General features: G+C 41.6%; 2 protein-coding genes across 2 annotated transcripts; one reads left to right on the top strand and one right to left on the bottom strand.

The window, feature by feature from the left end:
• Positions 1–3,007: 3,007 nt before the first annotated feature.
• On the top strand, positions 3,008–10,994 carry tbx22 (T-box transcription factor 22). Its single transcript, XM_020595549.1, has 8 exons — positions 3,008–3,259; positions 5,497–5,746; positions 6,918–7,019; positions 7,096–7,270; positions 8,908–9,072; positions 9,603–9,667; positions 9,892–9,977; positions 10,071–10,994. The coding sequence occupies exons 2-8, from the start codon at positions 5,523–5,525 to the stop codon at positions 10,604–10,606; spliced, it is 1,353 nt and encodes a 450-aa protein (XP_020451205.1). The 5' UTR covers positions 3,008–3,259; positions 5,497–5,522; the 3' UTR covers positions 10,607–10,994.
• An 8,120-nt stretch (positions 10,995–19,114) lies between these two features.
• LOC109957527 (charged multivesicular body protein 1b-2-like) lies at positions 19,115–23,101 on the bottom strand. The gene is made up of 8 exons (XM_020595465.1): positions 22,628–23,101; positions 22,181–22,278; positions 21,909–22,055; positions 20,933–21,001; positions 20,720–20,827; positions 20,577–20,620; positions 20,331–20,403; positions 19,115–19,708 (listed from the first exon to the last, which is right to left on the bottom strand). The coding sequence occupies exons 1-8, from the start codon at positions 22,641–22,643 to the stop codon at positions 19,661–19,663; spliced, it is 603 nt and encodes a 200-aa protein (XP_020451121.1). The 5' UTR covers positions 22,644–23,101; the 3' UTR covers positions 19,115–19,660.
• Positions 23,102–23,527: the final 426 nt, after the last annotated feature.

Here is a 23,527-nt window from a genome sequence, read left to right as displayed (position 1 = left end):
GGCAGTCAGAGAAAGAGAGAGAGAGGAAGAGGGAGAAAGAGAGAGAGAGAGAGAGAAAAGGCAATTTTCATCAAAAAGAATTAGTTGTCCAAACAGTGAGATGAATGTGCCATTGAGCCAGATTCACAGCAGATCTCACAAAAGCATTGTGGACAGATGAAGATCTATGCATGTTTAATAGGAAGAGGGTGAGCAGCAAGGGATAACTACAGGCTTAGGAAGAAAAGAAAGAAAGAAGGAGGGAGTGGGAAAAGATAATTCACAACACACTTGCGGTGAGAAGAAGAGGCTGCATCTTGGCAGAGCCGTTACTCTCCTCTTCTGTTTTCCTCTTGCCCTACCCACCCAGCCAGGCTGAGGCAGAAGAAGCCAGTAAAGGCTGGATGCCATGGCACATGAGCCATTAAATCTTCCTGTACTGTGGGTAGGGGTAAGACAGTAGTCTAAGGCCTGGTGCCCAGCTTCCCCAGTCACTGCCGGCCCAGAGAGCAGAGCACAGAGGTGCTGCACACAGCAAGAGGAAAGGTAGAGACACTTATGCACAATTTTATCTATCACAAGTATGATTTTTATAATGTTCTCTTACCGGATGCAGCCCAAAAAAGTAATCTTTTTCAGAAAAATGTGCTCCTCGAGTGACGACAAAACAAAAACTAACCAAACAAAAAAAGAACAAAAGTTAGAGCATTTTTAAAGAAGGACTTTAGCCATTTAAGATTTCAGTATAAGTTAGGGACTGATTTAGAGTAAAAAAAACAGAAAGGTGAAAGTTGTAGCAGCATGCAACAGCAAATCCATTTTGTATAAATGTAATTGCATTTTTTTAAATACATAATGTTAATAATAATGATTTGATGAACAAATCTGCAAAATGTTCATTGACTTGACACTGCTCCTCCAGAGAGACTGAAGACATTATTCAACTGTTTTTACAGGCCGAATCTTGACTAATAAACCTCTTTGTGTTGTCTGTTCACTGACTGTCCTTCAGGTTTCAAGCCCAAAACTTGTTTTTCAACAGATAACAGAGGTATCAGTTTTATTATTTCATTTTTATCTTTTAAAACTCCTGTTTTTCAGTGTTTTGTCCTCTTCTTCGTCTATTATTTCACTTTCCTCCTTCTAATTTTATAGGTCTATACTTATTTGTGCACTAGTCTCCAAATGTTTTATATATTCAATTGTTTATATCTCTACTGTTATTAACATGTCAGTCACATTAAAGCACCGACACCTGAACACAAGCGTATGGACAATGCTATGAAGTGAGGAGGGAGAATTTTTGAGATACTGATTTTAGCATAACAACACCGCTGTGGTCAGCTTAAGATCTTTTCTCTCTCGCTGTGGCTAAGCAGCGCTAAACAGGTGAGATTTTCTTTTTTCTCATCCAGTCGTTGTGGCAGCAGCCCAATGAAATTAAACACAATTTTCTCTCAGTATTAGCTGATTAGAGGAATTTGGATGCCTTTCAACAGCAAATCAAAATGCAACTGAGTTGGCAGACACGATCAGTTAATTCACCCATGTAAAGAAAGATGTGATCACTCTTACTGACTTTTGCAATGGAGCTGCTACACTGCACAGTGAAAATCCCTGCAGGGACTCAACAGTCTTGAGAGACGGTGTGGACAAGACCAAGGTTATGAGTGCCAGATGTGACAACTACACGTACACACACACACACACACACACACACACACACACACACACACACACACACACACACATGCCATGGAGCTGATGACACTTCAGGGTCAAAGGAATTTGTCACCCTACAATCAGTCATGGTGTGAAAGGCTTTGACTGCCCTCGTTCTCTTCTGTCTTCTTCTTCGTTTCTGCTTCACATTTACTCTGGATATGTTGGAGCTGTCTATTCAAAGCAGACAGTAACAGTATGAGTAAATAACAAACAGTCCGTATGCTACTTGAAATCCTCATAAAAGATGAGGTTTTTGAGGTCAGCTTTGCATAACGGGCACTGGAAACAATTATCACATTGGCGTCTCAGTATAGAGTGTGTGTGTTGCAGGTGAGCCATCACTCATGTGCAATACAGAGAACTCACATCCCATTAGTGGCACCAGACACTAAATGTGTGCAGCGTTCTCAAACGCTCCACGTCACCCGTGGACGGGTGCTGGGAGTTTGACGTTTGGCAGTGAGTGGGCATCCACTTGGCAGCACGTGCCCAAAATAACCCTCACACACATATACACTAACTGCTCAGCATCAGGATCCAACTTAAAACAAACCATCAGGGAGCCCTTCACATCCACTTAGCACTGAACTACAGACAGACAGGCCTGTTTATATACACACAAGCATACACACTCACACACACACAAGCTGTGTTTTCATTCTTTGTGGGACCTTTACATTGATTTACATTCATTTCCTGTAGACTTATTCTAACCTTAACCACTACTTGCCTAACCCAGACCAGCCTCTGGTCCCCACAAGGATGGCCGAGCCCCCACAATGTGAGTGTGTTAACAGGTTTTGGTCCCCATAATGTAAGTAATTCAAAGGCACAGGGACACACATTCATTAAGCTGTGACCATATGCGCACATACAGTACAGCTGCCTACAGTGGGTGTATAATGGTCATGATTACTCTTTGGGCACTGGCCTGAAGCACAGACACACTCTCACACACACACACACATAGTCAGTCATCGAGTCATGGCCAAAAAGTGATTGTATAAACTTAGCATCCGTATTGAAATGGAGAAAAAAGTTGCAATTTAATACATAAAAGCCATCTGTTGTAAACACCAGAATATCCCTTTAATCAACTAAAACCGAAGTTAACTTCATTATTAACATGATGCACTTGAGCCTACAGTTTTTTGGGTGCATTGAAAATATCAATTGCAAACCAATTACACACAAATCATTATTAATGAACCCATGGACACGCGAATCAACAGCGTGCGAGCCAGCCTGAAGGCGCAAAGTGATCAGAAAGCCTAATGCGGCTGGTCATCGTACTTCCGCGTCAGTCGAAACCTGAAGCCCACGCTAAATTGGATTTAAATCCCTTGTTTCCGCCAAGCATGTGTATTGTGCTCAATAAGAGGAAACATATGCTCCAAACATCGCTGTATGGGACACATTCAGATTTGCACCGAATTAAGAATGTATAAAACAACCAAAAGGAGCTTCCTGTCGCGTTTAGCGGAGCCAGTGGAGGCCGCACTTGCCTACAAGTCCTTCACCACTCGGTTTGACATTCCATAATCCCATGACAAAGGTATGTAACATGACTGCTCAGAACAATTTGGAAAAATAAACTCTCAAACTTGTGTGGAAAGAAACTGTACAGCATATCTATCCGTTTCTTGTGTCATGTATTTCAATAAGAGGCCTGTGCGCACAGAAACACACACCACAGTTATTTCTGTTGCACCTTTTCCTCCCACACTTAAAACCCAGGCCGCGTGTTTGGGATGCTCTTTGTTACAGTATTGAAAGAAAACGACAAGCTGGGAAAGGATAAACATAAATCCAGGCTGCGGTCCTGAAACAGGTTATGATGACAGAGAACATGCGATTCCGGTTGGTCATAGTTCTCCATTTCCCGGCTGTTGTCAGATATTTCCATCACCAACCAAACCAACCGTGCCGTAAACACAGCCTTCATTTGTTTGCTCCTCAGAGCAATTATATCATGTGATTAAAAAACATTTTAAATAGAGCCTTCGCTGAGTTTTATTTGTGTAAAGCGGATCTATTTCATGTCAAGCAGTAATGTAATAATCCCGAGCTGTCATTACGGCCCAGTTTCTCCCTGTGCGCCAAACTCCATCTGATCTCCGCACTTATGAGAACCAGACTGGCGCACACCCTCACCGGGCACGGCAAAAGAAAAAAAAAATCCTATAGCAGGGAAACGGGAGACAAGGGAGCGCTTTAAGGGAAAGCCTTCAAATTAATATAAGAAATGTTATTTTCAAAAGACATGCAATTTCGTGGAGATATTTCGCCTTCCAGATGGTCTGAATTAACAGACTTAAATATTTGTGCCATGTCTCCCTCTCAGGTCTCTTCTGTTAATCTATCCGCTACCTAAAGGAAGGGAAGCAACATGGAGGGGGATAAATTAAACAGACTGGAGACTTAAATCCAGTTAGATTACTTTTTAAATCTCGCCATTATGTTCTGCTTCTTTCACATTTTATTTTTAGAAATTGGCTGAACTCACATCCACACTGCACTCACATCACACCAAAAACCTAAAATTACCCCTACTCATATCTAGTTCAGCTGAAATGGTGTCATCAGTCGACAGCGGCGCATCACGGGTTACAATCCTGTCATTGGTTGCCCTGGATGCGCAAAGACCATACACCGCAAAAATATGTCAGCTACTGAATATTATTACTTATCTGAAACTTAAACTGGAGTTGTATTAGATCATTTAACGTTCTTTCAAATTAAATGGATTAAACTTGTCTTGAATCAGGTCCCCTGCTGATATACCGAGCAGTTATCTGCCTCGATGACTTTTGTTTCAATATCCCATGTTTAAAGGAAAACAAACATATGGAATAGTGGAATAGATTCATTTAGAATAGGATTTTCAGGCCGAGATTGCAGCTATGGACTTGCTTTGCAGCGCAGGCCCATGTGGAGAACTGCGCACTGCGCTCCTTCCCTCCCTTTCTGTGACGCACAGTGGGGAACCAGAGGAGCAAGCCTTCTGTGAGGCAGAGAGGAAAGAGACACTGACACTGAGACACAGACATGGATAAGGCAAGAGAGAGGCTCGCATTGTAGTAAGAAGAGGCGTGCCAGTAATCAAGGATTTTGGATGAAGGCGCGCATCTCGGAGAACACATGGGAACGCACCGGATCAATTACGCAGGGTCACGGAGACGCCGTGAGAGAAGAGGGGCTCCCTGAGGCGCTGCTGCTGCCTGTTATGCCCCGCCCGGTTCTGAATGAGCTGGGACACTGAACCCTGTGCGGGAAAAAGTCAAAGTTCAGACGGATACAGGACTCGTAGAAAGACGGGATCTTTTGCCGAGATGCAGGGTCTGAGCTCCCGGGCTCACGCATTTTCTGTGGAGGCGCTGGTCGGGAAACCATGCAAGAGGATGAAAGTGTCGGAGGGACACGAGTCGAGCTCAGCTGGAGACACCGGCGGCAATGCGAGCATCATCTCTGGTGAGACTAAAGAATACTAGTGCTGGAATTTAAAGAAATCTCACTGCTTTCTTTCTCACATTTTACGCGCAAGATGAAACAACCAAATGCAAATTGGATTGGCTCATTGCAGGTTTTGTATCTTTCGGCCAACATTTCGTATTAATTTGAACTTCGTAATGTAAATACTTTCGATTTTAGCATGCTAGAGCAATTTTCTGCATTTTAAAAATAAAAGCAATATAAACTATTGCCGATATGCTTTTTAAGTGGGCGCCTATTATTAACATTGGGCTCCGTTTCTCAGCACTTCTTTTTTTATAAATCTTTTGCATTTTTCAGGGCTGCATGAGTATCAAGTCACCCAGATGAAGAAAGCGGGTTCACCGAGGCCAGAAGAGACCTCCTGTGACCCGGAGAGACAGACTGTCAGGTCAGGGGCTGAAGAAGCTGACCCGGGCGGAGAGGAGAGCAAATCGAAGGAAAGCGACTGCTTCCAGGACAGAGAGGTCCGGGTAGAGCTGCAGGGCTCCGAGCTGTGGAAGAGGTTCTATGAGATCGGCACCGAGATGATCATCACTAAAGCTGGCAGGTATAAATCAAACTAACCAAATTTATTTGGCCTACATTTCCAGCAGGAAGAAAATACGCAATACACATTTGTCCAGTAATTACAATATAACTAGCATGTTTGAACTTCATGCACTTACATATTTGAACTGTAACTGTCACAGACGCGTCAGCTACGAGGAAACACAAGACCTGTAACCTGTGACGATGAGGACAGGATATTTTTCTCTTTAACAATGTTAGAGGTCATGTCGTTGTGATTACAAAAAACTCTGAAATGTTAATACAACTCTGTTTAATCACATAAAGATAAGAGTAGGCCCCCTTTTCTGCCCCCCGAGCATCACTGCTTATAAGTCTTGTCTTATTTGCAGTCCCTTATAATAAAAGTGTCTGTCATTATGATGATAGATGTCACAGGTGTGCGTTTATCAATGCAGTATTGAACACGCTGCAAAATAGCAGCAAAACACTTTCTAAACAAATTAGCTGAACTAGATTAACAGTTAATAAACACTAATGTGAATTTAGTTTTATGTTTAGTGCTAGAAAATGTGCTCTACATTTAATGTTGTGGCCTATAGGTTATTGGTGCTCCGCTGATATGTAAGAATAGAAAGTTGCTTTAGGTGCACATGATGTATCTTGGGGTAACTGTACAATAGCCTTTGTTAAAAGTAACTGAAACAAAAAGCTTCCAGGCGTTTCGAAACTATTAGTACATAAATAAGACCTCGATCAAATCAATCACATAAACGGATGCGGATGTTTCTGGGTACAGGAAGATTACATTAACCTTCCTTCAGTTGTAAACAAATACATTTGCGGTTTTTTAGATAGCCGTGCACCCCCCCCCACTCGTGCACAAATGAGTTATTGGTACATAACTACTTGCTGAAATCTAGGTTCCGTTTATTCAATTACCGAGAAGACACGCTATAAATCTCGCCTGTGAAGACTGAAGACGCCCTCATGGGCCCTCGAAGTCCCTGAACTTTCCTCTGAACGTGGTCGCCACAGGCAGGAATGTTTCGGCTTCAGGTGTTTTCTTTCAGCGTCATTTTATGATGTGAAATCCACGACGGCTCCACACACTTTTACCACTTTTAAGAACGATTTATTACAGTTAATTAAAAATGGATTGTCACGAGTCACTTTCAGCATGTGACTTTTCTCTTCTCGCCTCTCATTAGGAGAATGTTTCCCTCACTGCGCGTCAAAGTGCGCAATCTCGAGCCGTGCCAGCAGTATTACATCGCAATGGATGTCATGCCCGTGGACTCTAAACGTTACAGGTGTGTGTGTATAAAATTAAATAAACTCACCGTTTAGCGTTTCTGTTATTTACTCACATGTGTGTGTCCCCCGAAGGTACGTGTACCACAGCTCGCAGTGGATGGTGGCTGGAAACACGGACCACTCTTGTATCTCTCCCAGGCTCTACGTGCACCCGGACTCGCCATGCGCAGGAGAGACGTGGATGCGTCAGGTCATCAGCTTTGACCGGGTCAAACTCACTAACAATGAGATGGACGACAAGGGACATGTAGGTGACTCATCTGAACATGAGCTGCTTGCTCTTTGAGCGGATAGTGTCTAGGTGCTGTAGGCCTATAGGTGAGACATCAGTAGTGGCAGTAGTGAGATGATCATTTTTTGTTTTCATCTTTATTCTGCCTTGATTTGTAACATGATTACTGATGATTTATTGACAATTGTGTGTTTGTAGTTCATTTGCGTATTTAAAAAGTCAGTCCTTTGGTATGCATAAGCCAGTCTTTAACAGCATCCCTCCTCCTTTTTATAGCTGTACACATTTTGTACAACAGGTTTAGTACTCAGTTGTTCTTCCAAAAGGAAAGCTTGTACTGTACTGTGTCTTTTAGGGATAAAGGAAGTGGAACTTCTCAGCTCCAGAACCTCCTGAAAAGGGTTCAGTGAGGCCAGATGCTGCAGATGTGGAGCTTTATGATTTGACCCTTTTGTTAATTTAAACCACAATAGAATTAACTTTATGTTGAGGATTGATTAGTCTGGCATACAGAGGACTGTAGAAACTGTTTGTAGTGCAGAGCTGAGACCTGTATCTCTAAAACAGCCTCATAATGTGTTGTTTTGCTCAGTTCATAAGCGGCTGCTTTGGAGTTGTTATTTCACTCATTCTGGATTTAAACACTAATAAAGTGTTGATTGTCTAACTCTCATTGACAGAGACACACAATGCCGCCAGTGCCAGTGGCCTTTTTGTGCATTTTAGAAACAAAATCTGCATTCTGTGATAAAACCTGACACATATATTATAATAAACATTTCTCTTTGGCTTCTCAACATTTGTAACAGTTTTGCAAAATAGTGCAACAAATATGAAAAATGAAAATGATGATAACACACTTTACACACTACGAACAACATTATTTCACTTCAGGAAAACAATTTTCCATTTTTCAGTATTAAACCCCTGAAACAAACATAATTATCAATGAAACATTGTGAATTTTCAGAAAAGCATCAAATTAAAATCATGTTAATTCCTCTGAAGTAGTTAATGATTGTTAATGTGATACTCTAAGTGAGCAATAGTTGATGTTTTTGTTCATGTAATTGTTAAATAGCACGTTTTAATTCTAGCTATAGTTTTGGCATGGTGCCTGAGGTTATGTTGTTTCGCAGCATATTATTTTTGCATGTAGTAACTTTGATGTAAATTGTATTTTGCAAAATGTTCACTTTTCTATATTTTAGTTAAGTGGCATAAATGAAGTAATATCTCTCAAATGATTTGACATTTTAAGTTTTGACAACCTCTGCAAGCTACTAAACAACTCACTATATATTAGAATTAGTCTAAATTTATTTGTTTATCAACATAAAAATTACTGGCAATTTGGATAATCAATTTTTTGTTAAATAGCCTAATGTTTAAATTTGAAAGCAAAAATCCTAAACACTTTCTGACTCCGGCCTCTGAACCTTGTGGGTTTGCAGTGTTTTTTTTTTTTTTTTTGTCTTATCCACAGAAGAAGCAGCTTTAGGAAACTGTGATGGATATTTTTCCACAAAAGAAACAATCATCAAATTAAGTGATCATGAAAATAACCACTAGCTGGAGCTCCTATACATTTATATTTGTTGAACCTTCAGATAAATATATATTTTAAACACCATTTTCATGTCTTGTTACAGATTATTCTTCAGTCGATGCATAAATACAAGCCACGTGTTCACATCTTCTGTCATGATTCTCGGATGGATTTATCTCAAATCCGCTCGCTGCCTGTTGAAGGAGTGCACAGCTTTTCCTTCCCAGAAACCGAGTTCACCACAGTCACAGCCTATCAGAATCAGCAGGTAACACTGACGCAAACTCGATTATCTGATAGAATTGGAAAACTTAGTTTAAGAAGCTATGTGCTCTTAAGAATTTTTCTAACTTTTTAGCTATTTATTTTTTAAACAACTGACATTATCAAATAAAAATGAGCAATATTTTGACACTGTGTTTTCTGTGGGGCTAGTTGCTCATGTTGGCTACCATTCCTCCAGTAACAGAGCCATCCACAGGGACTGCCAGCTCTTTTCACCAGGGTTCATTTTATGCTCAGCTAAAGTATTATTACAGAAACTCAATAACAAGCTGCGACTGCTGGAGTCCGCAGCCCATTAAAGCACCAAATCAAACTCTATGACCCCGAACCCCTTTCTTCGGAAGCTCTATTTGACATGGCTGATCGCCCTGGGTGCAGCTGGGAGATGCAGTCCCTGAGGGACAGCTCTAACGCCCTCTGTGCTGTTGTAAAGCTGAGCTCATTGTTAGCTTAACATGTCACCACTTGACATGTCCAGTCTAACTCCATGTCTGTTCCTCTCTCCTGGGCAAGATCACAAAACTGAAGATCGACAGGAACCCTTTTGCCAAGGGCTTCAGAGATCCAGGAAGGAATAGGTACAGAAACCTTCGCCAACCAGCAACACTTGTTTTAGCTCAGAAAGTCCTCTACTAAAAGACCCAAGAGGGATTTAAAGTTCAACCACTGAAACGTGATGCCATATAAAACCTTCAAATGATGCTAAACTGTATAGTGCAGAATTTCACATGTCTCAGAACTAATATTTGATTTAAATACCAGGAAAAACATTTTCCTTGCTTTTGTATATGTGTGTGTGTAGGGGTGTGTTAGATGGCTTGTTGGAGTCATATCCATGGAGAGGCCCTCTCAGCTTGGACTTGAAGCCATTCACCATACATCTCCAAGGTACAGTACTGTGTGGCTGCAACCTTTGTGGTCTGAGCTGAGACTTTTGCTTTTTATTTTTTGATTTAAATTTCTGACGTCTTTGTTCGACAGGGGGCTCAGGGTCGCCGACCAGCAGCGTGAAGGGCCTCCTCCCTCTCTCCTCATCTTCAGCCCTTCACCCATTCTCCATCTCTGCGCTCTCCTGCCAGGATGCCACCCTCCACACCCTCGATATTCCCTTCTATGGCAAGACTTCCACCACTTCACTCACCGCCTCTTCGCTGCCTGGCCGAGCCTTCTCCTCCCTGGGACCAGATAGACTGCCACCGCTGTCTCCTCTAACAGACCTCCCGCTCCTCTCTGCGCTGCAGGGAAAGAAAGGTCCCCACTGCAGAGACCTATGTCTTCAGGGGTCTCCGGGTAGCCCCCATTGCCTCATCCCTGTCCACAGCCCCCTCAGCCCTCAGGGGCCTTCTCTCTTGCCTCATCTCTCTGACCATGCAGGCCCCTACTGTCTTTACCGCTACAGCTTTCCCCTGAACCCCCAATTCACAACTATTTCCCGGCATGCCAAAATAATGGAAGACACCACAGACAGTCTGCTGCGCCAGTCCTCGTGGCACCTAACCACCAACCACTGCCTCTGACAGCTGACCCGCACTTGCAGGCTCCAGCCCATTGAGTATAACAAGCCAAAGCATATTGCAAAAAAGAAAACTGAGTGCTGATTCCCCTTGAACAAGACTCAAAGGAGCAATAAAGACAGGGCTGTGGCTGAGGGGACACTTTTGTATTCGAGAACCTTATTGGATTTACCAGCACAAAAACTGGTCCTGAAGCAGTCTGTGAACAGCTCCTTTTCACTCTGCACACTCATCTAGAGCCACAACCTTGGAGTAAACAGAAATGTCGATGGGATGTAGATTTTTATTTGGGACAGGAAACACTGTCTTTGTGCCTTAATTACTTCACAGCCTGTGTTACCAAAAAAGCATCAGCAATAGGACCTGAGGTATGTAATAGAACAATGAATGAGCATGAGAATGACTGTTACATTGACCATAAGTGCCCATTAAAGTATTTTTCATATTTCTTGTTCAAAACATACACCAGCATTCAAAACGTCTCTTTTCCATACATACAGTTCATGTGTGAACAAAGTGAAAGACAAGATGGTTGTTCCATGTTTCCCATTCTTACTGATACAGTGTATTTCAAGTCAAACAGAAACACATACAGTATGTGTTATGGTGCAAAAGTGATTTCTAATGCAGTAAGACAGACATTACTGATACTGAACAACAGTGTGTTTTGTTTATTTGCAGACTATAAACTCAGCCGAATTCCACCACCCTGGCCACCTCTGACTAATAACATCAGCTCATCAGGTCACTCTATGACTTCAGGGGAAAACCAGCTGTCAGGGTTTAGGCGGCCAGTTTCCGTTCCTGTACTTTATAACAATAATAGGACTAATCAGAGACGCATGGAGGTGAAACCGTTACACTGCACAGGCCTTTATTAGCCGCAGTCTGTAACAAGACTGGAACAAGTCTCGTTGTAGTCTAAAATGAACTAAAGCAGCTGTGCCATCTTTACTGTAGGCACTGTTGTAACATTGTTCCAGGGTCAACAATAAATCAATGCTGCTGTGCGAGCGCATGACTTTCGGAGACATGTAGACGCTTTTGGAAAAGTGAATTCTACTGTGCATGAAGAAGAGAGAGTCAGTGCCACATGGAAACCTCTCACTGCTGTGGGCCAGCATAATGCTTATTTTTTGTCCATACCAAAGAGGGCACGCCCGTTCAGCTGCTGATGTGATAATTTCTGCCTTCAGCTCAGACTCAAACCCAGCGCCATCCTTCCCTCCTCCTCTTTCAGCAGAGCTAGGAACAGCGGTTTAGCCAAAGCGGGGGAAATGGCCTGTTTCCCGACAAACGGTCATAACCAAACAGCAATTTACTTGTCACGACCATGCTTGGCAGCAAGCTAATGCGCGCTGGACGTGAAAATAGCAGGAAGGAGTTAATTGTGGAACTCAGGCAGGGGATGGCCAGCAGTCAGGTGCGCTGCTATCAAACAGCCTGCCCTTTGTCTGCACACTGACATAATCTGTGCTAGTTATTTGATACTGTCTGTCATTTTCATGTTTGCCTGTGTGGGACAATCATTTCAAACTCCCTGCTAATTCTTGATCTTTTAATTAGACAAAATGGTTTCATACCAGGAGAACCCTGAACTCTGCACCTGTCACCCTGCAATATATTAACACAGACACACACTTACAAGAAAAAGATGTAGGCACCTGCCATTATTAGTGTCTAAATACTGCTATGCTTTATTGCAAGGAGTAAGCATCAGGTTGGAAGACTAGTTTTTAATTAGCATGTTTGTGTCAAATGGTGCCTGATAAAACAACATGTAACAATGAAAAAGCCATTTTTGTTAAAGAAACTGTTCAACATTTTTGGAAATACACTCAATAAAGAGGCTATCAGTCTCATGTAGGCTATGCCAAATATGGAGCGTTATAGCCCGGAGACTGTAGACCTTGTGAAAAAACTAAAATCAGAGGAGTGAGCTATTTTTTGGATAGGCTCCATAACTTCCTCTGTTATTACACTTCAGTTTTTTTTTTAAAGTATTTAACCAAGTAGATATAATGTTAATTAGTGAGCTTTAGAAGTGCTGTTTCATTGGGCACAGCCAGGCTAGCTGTTTCCCGTTTAGACCTGTTATACTAGGCTAAGCTAACCGACTGCTGGCTGGTCTTTGATTCATATTTAAGGGACAGATATCAGCAGTATCGATCTTCTCATCTAACTTTCTGCAAGAAAACAACATATTTTGTAATATGTTTTTAAAGTATATTTGTAAAAGTCCATGTTGCTACAGTTTTTTTTCATACTGATGTTTCTTGTCTTATCAAATTCTGTCCTTACTCTTGTTTAAGAACTTGTCAGAGCACAAAGGTTGGTTGAAAACAACTGTTTATTTAACCTTTTATCAGCCTATTGATGCCATGACCACACTGTAACTTTGCTTGATAATGTGTCAGCATAATCCTCTTGAAGGTGGTGGCTGAAATAACATGGAAACTGTGCTGATTCAACTTTGTAATAACATAAGGAGGGAAATTTCTGGGCCGTTCCAGTGTGACGGACAGGTAGTGAAGGGAGAGAAATTTGACCCTGAAGTCATTTGTTTCCAATCACATGAAATAGCATCCTGAAACAGGAGAGCGGCTTGGCAGAAAGTCGGGACATGTAAATATACTCTGCCTTCATTAGATTATATGACACACACACCGCACAAACACGCATATATCAGTTATCCCTTAATAATAGTTGCCATACTCTCACTTTCAAGCATTGAGGTGTATACACATACATGCACACACACACAGTCATTTTTCAGCTTCATGCCCTGCAGCCTTGCACACATTTGGCTCTGTGGGTCTCTTGTGAAGGTTTATGCTGGACGCTATTTTCTCTGCAAACTCAATAAAAGCTGGTTATTTATCAGGTCAGATTATAGGACGTGACCGAGCTCAGCTGTAAAGTTGAAAGTGAAACCAGCTGTGGTTGAAATTGAATTACACTGAGTGGGTAATGTGAAAAGCAAGGGCTGTTTAACAGTTATTAAGCGCTCTTCTATTGCACTAGCAAGCAGGCGTACACTATACTGTATTTTGCCTCCTGGACAGTGAAAGTCCTCACCTCTCCTCCCCTCTTTTCTCCTCACCTCCTCTCATCACTGTTTCCCTTGTATCTTAAAGAGGCCCTCTGTTGCTGGAGACAAGTTAGTTTTAAATACAGGTCAAGGCTCAGAATCTCCTCTGTTGTGATCAGGAGTCTCACAGCATTAGATCTCAGAAGTGCTGAAAGAAGCCTTCAAGGATTTGTATGTTGCTTTTTATGTGTGTATTCATACTCCTTGTCTACATGTGTGTGAAGGTCACTGCAGCATTGCATAGGCATGTGCTCCCTGACAGTCCCCTGTCAGAGCAGAGGTTAGATGAGTGTAGAACACACAGCTTTAACATGTGGCCTGGCACCTGGCCTGCATGTTTGTGTTTTGAGGTTTCCACCGACGGCTCCCTCTGGGCCTCACACTCATTTATCAGAGAAAGTGCTAATGATCCAAACAGCTCTTGCACTTTTCCTCACACCCTACTTCTCTGCTTTTACTTTTACTCCCTCATTCTTGTGAAGTGAGCACTTGACGAAGCCACGTGTTCATTAATTACAGGTTTAACACAAAATAAAGCACTGCTGTAGCACAGGTTTTTCAGTGATATGCTATTTTATACTACAGGAGCTCTCCATGGGTTTGCTCAGGAGAAGAAGGGGACATTTTTCTCAAGATTTTATAATCACAAATTCTTCAAATACAGTATATTGCTTTTTTGGACCCCAAGGTTTTGATAATTTAAGCACATTTTGTTGCAAATACCGTTGTATTTTTACTTGTTCCATCCTCAGCACAGGACTTCTACTTGTGGTGGAGTATTTCTACACTGTGGTAATTTTACAACAGTAAAAGATTGACTCAACCTACCAAATACAGTTACTTTCCACTTTACGAATTTTAAACCGAATGAACATATAAAATTGGATGCATTCTTATACACTATATTAAGCCACTCAACATCATATGAAGTATTTAAATTATCTCCATTTCACCCAATTACAAAGTCAAAATGATACACTATCCTCACATCACTACATCTGTAGTCATAATCAGATGATATAGTACTAATATAACAATGACAGGGGTCATATTGCCTACATAGCTTAGTACACTGCTGCTGATAATACTGGAGTATTTACAGTATCAGAGTATTTCACATGGTGGTATCATTACTTTTACTTGACAAAAAGATCTTATTACTTTATTAAGCCCAGCATAAGTTTAACCTTATAACAGTCCATCACGTGAATTATCATGGTTTGCCGGGGCGGTGGTCAGTGTAGTTCAGCTGTTTTAGCTTATCTTGTTCAGCTGACTATTTTGTCATCAGTGAAGCTGCGTGTGTGAGTGTAGGGTTGGCTGTGAGAGGCTGTCAGCACTCAGCTTATGATCAACAAACACAACGCAAACTCTGACCCAGGCTGCCCATCATGTATGGCTGACTCCCCCGAAAAGCAAGTGTATGTGTGTGCTGTTTCCTTCCCCTGTCTGATGGAGCACTGGGGGGCTTTACAGGTGCATGTGTGTGTGTGGGAGGGACTCTCTGGCATTGGTTTTATTTAATACAAATCTATAAATCAACCCTTCTGGAACAAGAGATGTGAGATATTCTTTTTCTCTTTTCCCATATCTTTGACAGAGGGATAGATGGTTTTTACTTCTTTTCACTTCCTGTGTATGACAGGTAATCTCTCCTGGGGGAGATACAGAGACCGGGGAGAAAAAGGAAAGAGATGGTGAGTGATTGAATGAGAGTGATGCTCCGTGGCTGATGTATCGGATGGCAGATGAGGGGATGTGGTGAGGGTTCGGGGTGCAGAGAAGAGAATGATTTAATGCTGGCTTGCACTCTCCTCTCCTCTTATCCTTCTTTCATGTCGCAACCCAGGGTCGACCCGCCTGCTGTCCCAGATGGTGCTGTCTGTCTGGGCTGCCCTCTACAGGATGTGCCCCTCTCACCCCTACAACTACAGGCCTATACTTGGTTAATTGATTTCAGGGGGGAAGGCCCTCTTTCTCTTCTGTTTCACACACACACACACACACACACACACACACACACACAAACACAAAGACAGCTTGCCAACAGTTAGTGCCCCCAGAGCACACACACACACACGCGGCTGGCGCTGTGCGCTGTCAACGCTAATTCAATTTGAGACGCAGGAGTGTGACTAACAGCAGACCTGTAGAGTGTTTTACCATATGCACCACACACACACACAGCCACACACTCCTAACAGATCACTTTACGCACACACAGATCTGTTTTAGGACTATATTTATAAGACACAAGAAGTAGGTGTTTTGAGCAATACCCTTTTTTTCACCAAATGTCCAGTTATGACAAAAAAAGGAGTCAGATTGACAGCTGGTGCAGTTCCTGCTTCATCAGCCACTGTCAGCAATAGCTTCTTGTACTGTGCACAGTGCAGTGTAGCTATGCTGGACAACCCACTAGAATAACTGGTAACTTAAATTTGGTGGAATATCAGTCTAATCATTTTTTAGCTTTAGTTAACCCAACTAGATTTATTTCTCAGTTTAAAGAGTCAGTTCTTAAATTGAGATCAAGAGCAGCTGGTGAAATCATGCTATACCAGAGCTGGTACCAAGACAACATGCAAGGCTGCTCCCAGTCACTAAATTGTTCAAAGGTGTCAACTAAATTCAACTCTAACCATCATCGTGGTTTTTACAGTTTTGCAGAACATGGGCTAAATGAGTCTTCCAATTTGTTTGATTTAATGAGGCAACATTTCCCCATGTGAACCACTGAACTATAATATAATATAGATAAAAGAAGCATGACTCACATGCCATACTGCATCCATATGTGTGAACACAAAGACTGGCAGACAGCTTCAATAAAGAGTAAAACACAAGGCTACATGTCCATGTTCACGGGTTGTTTCACTGTAAGAAATATCAGGGTGGGTGATGGGGTGAGGTGAGGGTCAAGTGGAGGGGGGTTAACAGTGTGAGAAGCTGGAGCCTGGACTGGATGGATCAGGTGTGTGTGTGAGACAGAGGTTGTGAGCAGAACACTGGTTAAATCTTAATGAAACAGGCTCTGGACAGCGGGGATGGATAGGGCCAGCTGTACTGGTGCTTATGTGTGTGTGTGTGTGTGTGTAGCCTACATGCGACACCAACAGTGATTAAAAGTAGTGTTCGCAATTCTGACAGGAAGCAATGGTCAAGAGGTAAGTGGAAAGTGGGGCAAGTCTTGGGCTGGAATGATTAGATACACACGTATACACATACTGCGTTTTCATTCCTTGTGGGGACTTTACATTGACTTACATTCATTTCCTGTAGACTTATCCTAATTTTAACCATAACCACTACTTGCCTAACACCTAACCCTGACCCTAATACTTAACCTAACACCTAACCTTAAACCATGTTGCCACCCTAAAATTCAGTGATTTTGAGTCCCCACAATGTGAGTGTGTTAGCAGGTTTTGGTCCCCATAATGTAAGTAATACAAAGGCACACGCAGCAGCAGCAGATGGAGACTGGGGAAAGCCCTGGGCAGCAGCAATTTGTCACACATACCCATCGATATCCGAGTAGAACCAATCAGCTTGGCTTCCTCTGTTTAACCTGACTCTTCACGGGTAGTAATTGAATATTTCAAATGAGGATGTGAGAGCAAGAAAGAAGACAAGGAGAGGAAAAAGAAGACAAACAAATCCTGTACTACCTTACTATATGATGAAACTTCCATCTCAGAAGTTATAATATGTAACAAATAGGAAGGCTAGTAATCTTCAAGCCAATTAAAAAAAATATACCACAAAGTATATATATTAAACCCATACAATACACACACACTGTTGTGAAATATTTGTCTGCTGAGTGTTAATTTGATCTTCATTTTGTAGAAGACCTACATTATTTTGATCCTGTTACAGTACATAGTGCAGTATATGCAGCATCAAGATTTTTGTGAAATTATAATTATTGTTAGCATATCAGATGACAATACTTTAAAGATGTGTAATATTCTAATTATTTCCTCAGAGAATTTCTGGGAAGAACTACACTTTGAAATTTGTTAGACTTAACTGCTCCAATCAAACACAAGCAGGGCTTCAACTAACAGTTAACATTCATTACTGATTAATCTGCAGATTGATATACTGGATATGCAAGTATTCCTGTTGAATACTGCCTTTTTAAAGTTATAAGTACTCTATTAAATAGTTATTTCCAGAAAACCTTTTAGAAATATAAAATTATCCAAGAATTATGCTCCTGTAAATTTGTGTTATCTTACATATTGTTTTCAAGATCAATATTTTTAAATGGGGCTTTAGTTGAATGTAAAGAATCATATCCATGGAGAGGTCCAATCAGTCCCCTTGCTTTAATTAGAGCAATTTCACTGAACTGTGTGTGTGTGGGAGAGAGAGAGTGAGAGAGAGCGAGAGAAAGACTGTGCAGCTCTCCACTCTATGCAGAGCCACAGGGACAGACCCCAAGCTCACCAGATCCCTGACTGTCAACAAGTACAACTCCTCTAGAAACCAGGACCAGGAGGTGTTGATGGCATTGGCGGGGAGAGCCACTATGCATCAACACCTGACACACAGATCTCCCTCCAGATTAGCGCTCATACAGGAGCTGTCTCCTGTACATCTGGAGGAAGCATCCCTGCATGTACTGTATGTTGGGATGCAGACAGCAGAGAATAAAATAGGCCATGACAGACTCTCCCAGCTTTAATCATACTTAAAACAGAAGAGATGGCCTCTAAAGGCTGTAACTAGATTTAAAAGAAAACGTACTGAACAGATTGTGTGGCTCTGACAGCAGAGGAACATGTAGTTTTAATCTTAGGTGATCTAACTTTTGGCAGAAATGACTGACAGCTGTTGGATCACTGGGGTCAGTGTTCTTTGGATAAGCCTAATGACTGGGTACTTCAAGAAGCACAGTCGTGCTCAAATACACCACAGAGCACTCACTCATCAAAGAGTGTGGTATTAGGCAAGATACAAGCTTGTGTCAGTCTGATGATGATTGTGAATGTAGTTAAGTGTGTGCTGATGATGATTAGCAAGGACATAAAAAAGGGTCAGAGGTGGCTGACTGTCACTCTGGAGGACTCCCATCAGCTACAGGACTGTGGGTGTGCTCATGTAGAGGTATTTGTGTGTGCTTGGACAGCACCTGTAATGGCTTCCAGCTGAGTCTGCCTACCCCCTAGGATATGGTGAACTATGTGTGTGTGTGTGTGTGTAATGAGGCACTAGCATGCGAGCGGCAGAAAGCCGCTTCCTCCACAGGTGACACCTTTGACCTCTCATCTGTTCCCTGTTGGAGGAGAGAAACAGATGGGGTAAGGTGGAAAAAAGAGGGACAGAGAGAAATGCAGAGGAGCACACTTCAACCAAAACCCAACAAGAAATGACAAAAATGCGACAAGACTAATATGTTAAAAACAATTTTAATGACTTTCTGTCTGTGCATTCAACATGAAGAAAACACAATCAAGACAAATGTTTACCATGAGTCATCATTCTGGGTAAAATATTAAAAAAATAACATTTGATACAACAGTACAGCCACAACTGGAGGAAAAACAGACATGCATTAAAGACACAGTTAGAGTAAAAGCATGTCCTTAGCAACATCCAGTCAGTGGGTAAATAAATAAACTCACACATAAATATATTTTTATTGCATTTTATACATGCTACATAACCAGTTTGGAAAGATTTGTTAGTTGTTAGAAACATATCAGGGTCATATTGCTGAGCAAATAAATAATCATAAATAAAGGTTAAATGTGAGTGTGCAAATGAACACTATTAATCACTTTTCTACTATGAGGCAACTCCTTTATTTCTCGCAAAAGAACAAACCTTGAACACAGCGAAGGGCACAAAGCTTTCAGGCACCTTTTTAAATGTGTTTTCTACGTTTTTCTTTCACTTTTCTCTCCCAGTCTCCTTTTCCTTCTCCTGTGCTCTCCCTTTTCTTTCCTGCATCGTTATGATACCTGGTCTCGCAGTCTGGCCAGCCTCTGGGAGAGTTCGTCCTGATAATGACACAAAACACAAAGGCAAACACCTGTAGAATTCCTATGCTTTACTCTGATAATTATGCTGGTTATAACTGATTCCACTGGTGACTTGTCATAATGGAAAAAGCATCAAAACTGGAACAACTCAAACACTTCCTGATACATAACCTACTTCCCCACTATCCATCTGTATGATCACTGTATTCCACACAGTCACTGTATTGGTGGAAAAGGGCTAAATGCGCTGCTTGTTTGTCATGCTATTGCATTCAGCTAAGCTCTATGACAAGCTGTGCATAGATAGTTTTGGTGACATGTTTGTTTTGCATATGAGTATTGAGCCATAGAAATGTTTTGAGAGGTTCCTATGGTAATTTAACATTGTTGTTCATTGTGAAAATGTGTCAGAATCTATATACTGTGCACAATTCAAGTCAACCACAGCCACAGTTTCCAAATTACAAATGTTTAAAGAATGCTTTTAAATCGTACAGGAGGTGTAAACAGAGCTTCACTTTAAATTGCAGTGATTTGGGTGACAGTAGTTCATGTGAACCAATGAGAGTGCCAAACATTTCTGTTTTGTGATGTAAAATACCAAAATAGCAATAGACTAATGATCAGAGCGATGCGTTACCTGCTCTGTTGATGCCACAGTTGATACCAATGAGGAAGTCTGGCCTGGAGGGAGCTCTAGGTTAAGATCCAATCTAAAAAAAACAGGGAAAACACCATGATTTCTGCTTGAAATGTAGATATATTTTTTAAATAAAACAATTTAAATGAAGCTTTTAGTACAATTTATTTGTCTTATTTTGCAGAATGTGTTTGTTGTCATTGTTTTGTATGTGTTTAAACAGTTTGGAAATGGGGCTGTACTTACCCTGCTTCATCAGCCATCTCATGCAACAGCATATCCACTTCACTCTAAGCAGCAAACAAGCAAACAGGGTTAGATGTTCAATTTATTGCAGAGGTATGAGTGTCCTGATAAATAGCAACATACGACAGAAGGGTGCTTTTTACCTGAGGAGTTGTCAGAGTGGTGGTCTTGCCCATTGTGTCTTCCATCTGAGCTGTCTGCACATCAAGTGTTTCAAACTGGTTTTCAAACTTGTCCATTAATGCAGAAATCTGCAGGGAGGTATGAACACAGAAGTTCCAGTAATCTTAATAAAACTGTTTTGCTTCACTTTGCATGTGTCCAGCTGTGCTCATGTATATGGGTTAACTTTCTACCTTCTCCAAATTCATGCTTTTCAGTGTAGCATCCATACTCTTGACCACTCCAGACATAGATTTAGATACCTGGGCAAGAAAGAGAAACACATAATGTGGTGACACCTCTGTGGTGCTCTCACTTGTTACTGGTCTAATTTGTTATGATTCAAAAGAGGGTCAGGGTATTTAAAGTTAAGACAGTGAAATGGCTGTTGACAAGGCAAACCTTAAGGTGCTGTAACCTATATATCCACTAGGTGTCACTTGCTCACTGTTAACCACTGTTCTGTGACACAGGCAGTAGTGGTATAACAACATGCAGAGGTTGCTAGAGGGGCTTGTCAGATATACCATCTCAGACTGTGCTTCATTTTCTATAGACACTATTACGTTCTATTCTCTGAAATGATGCCTGCCGTACAATTAACCTAATTTAAAGCAATTTAAAAGAGACTGTCACTCTCATCAGGGCTAGAAACTAATAGCATAAAGTCTGAAGTGCATCTAATGACATTATGTAATTGGTGGCTTTTTGTTTGCATGTCTGCTTGAGCCTTCTTTGATCACTCTCACTCCCTCTGACTCCTTTGTGTAGGACGCTTAATGGAGTGAATCCTAAGGGATGACTACTTTGAACTAGTTATGCTGTGCAGCTCTTTGCTTTCTGATTTTAAAAAATATACTTAAAAACTCAATGCATGTGAAATATCTAGTGAATACTACAGTTGTATAACATATTTCTACTACTTTGATAGCAGTACTTCATTTCCACATTTCTGTCAGCGAATACAAGGGGTCATTCTTCAGATATCTACGAAAAGGGGGAAGACATTTAAGGTAGGAAACATGAGGGGATTATCATCCTCATAGAAAATTGATGCACGACTGCAGTAAATACATTATGTATGTTTTTTTTACAGCTCATTGTTTATGTTTTACAAACCATCAGAAGGCAAGACATGTCTCCTAAAATCCATTGACCTGTAATCCCGACCTGGTTCATAGTGACAGCAGTCTGGACCCTAGAAGCCACAGCATCCACACGGGCACTCATCCTCAAGAAGTTAATGGACTGATGCTTCTGACGGATGGCATTCTCTGCATGGATCCTGGCTGCCTCCACGTTACCCTTCTGGATAGCCTGAGAAATAAAGTAAAAAAAAAAAAAAAATACACACACCTACATAATACAGAGTGCAGCTGTACTGTAGCCCTGCTGGTCTCTGGATCCTAGTCTCCAGCAAATCCTCAGTTTAACAAGCCAACCTGCTTCACTTTAGCCTTTTCTGCCTTTTCCTCTTTGTCACATTTCTTTGAGTTGCGCTGTAGCTCCTTGACGGCAAATCTGAGGTTGAACAAATGTTCTGTATGACAAGTCAAGGGATGGTTTCTATTGGTAATGGTAATAAATTAGCATTACAAAATATACTGTATACCGATGCACCTGGAGACATCCAGTTAATTCTCAATGCGGGGAATTTAAACTGGTTTTCCTATGCAAGCAAAATTTTAACCAAAGTGTCATCAAAATAAGTTAAAGTGAGCTAGCCAACTGGTCATTATTCTCCTTCACCATTGAATGAATGGGCAAAAGCTGGAAGCTAGCTTAACTAGCCTAACGCTACTGCATGGCAGTATTAGCTAGCAAGCCCAGCTTACGTACATTTGGCTAGCTTCTGCTACTGGTACGTTAAACTACACAGGAAAGGATACTGTCCATATTCGACATGATGGACTCTTTCGGAGACGAGTACTCCGTGTCTGGCTATGTGCAGACACAAAGTAACATTCAACCACTTGCTTATTTCCCACAGTTGTTGTTTTGATTTTTAGGGCGACATTCACCACTGTAGCGAGGCGAGATCTTCACTTCTAGACACTTCCGTATTTGCTAAAATTCGGTGAGGCAGATTGGCAGCTTCACATTTGTGTTGCTGCTGTATCCTAATAACACAAATGTGTTTTTTCTTCGGGGTAGCGCTTGAGAAAAAAATTTATACACTGCTAAGAAAGTGTTGAAATTGTGTATGTGTACGTACGTATGACACGCGCAGAACACCGAGGTTGAAGCAGTGCAGTTTACTTTTATGTTTTGGTTGGGTTTATATTATATACCCCGCCCATTAGATTATTATTGTTCAATGAGCTCATGTTAAGCACAGCGGTATCTGTGGAATGATTTCTCGTCTCTGGTGGACCAAAAGAAAGTGGGCTGCTGGGAAATGATGTGTAAACTATCTTGACTTACTTTCCTCTTTGGATGCTATCGCTGGTACTGAGGGTTACTTTTCACCGCCGTCACACGGTCACGATTTTGCACGACGTGCTCGCGCCTACGTCGCAACCATTCGAGAAATGGACGGTCGTGCGTGTCCGGAGCAGACAAGTTTCATCCAGGCTAAAAATAGCCTGGTTTGTACCCGGTATCTGTAGGCTGTGGTACACGTCTAGTGACGTCATTCGTGTTGTTGGTGAAGGAGTAAACTGACCTTTTCTTCAGAGCTGTTTGCTTTCCTTCACTTTATTTCTGACGCATTAACGAGCATGTAACATCTGTAACCGTTTTTGTACAGTCCCGCATGGAGACCATCTGGACTGGTGTGTGAGCTGACG

Source organism: Monopterus albus, unplaced genomic scaffold, assembly GCF_001952655.1.
Source record: "Monopterus albus unplaced genomic scaffold, M_albus_1.0 scaffold27.1, whole genome shotgun sequence".
Classification (NCBI taxonomy): domain Eukaryota; kingdom Metazoa; phylum Chordata; class Actinopteri; order Synbranchiformes; family Synbranchidae; genus Monopterus; species Monopterus albus.
The sequence above is the reverse complement of the archived record's forward strand: the minus strand, read 5'-3'. Positions and strand labels throughout refer to the sequence as shown.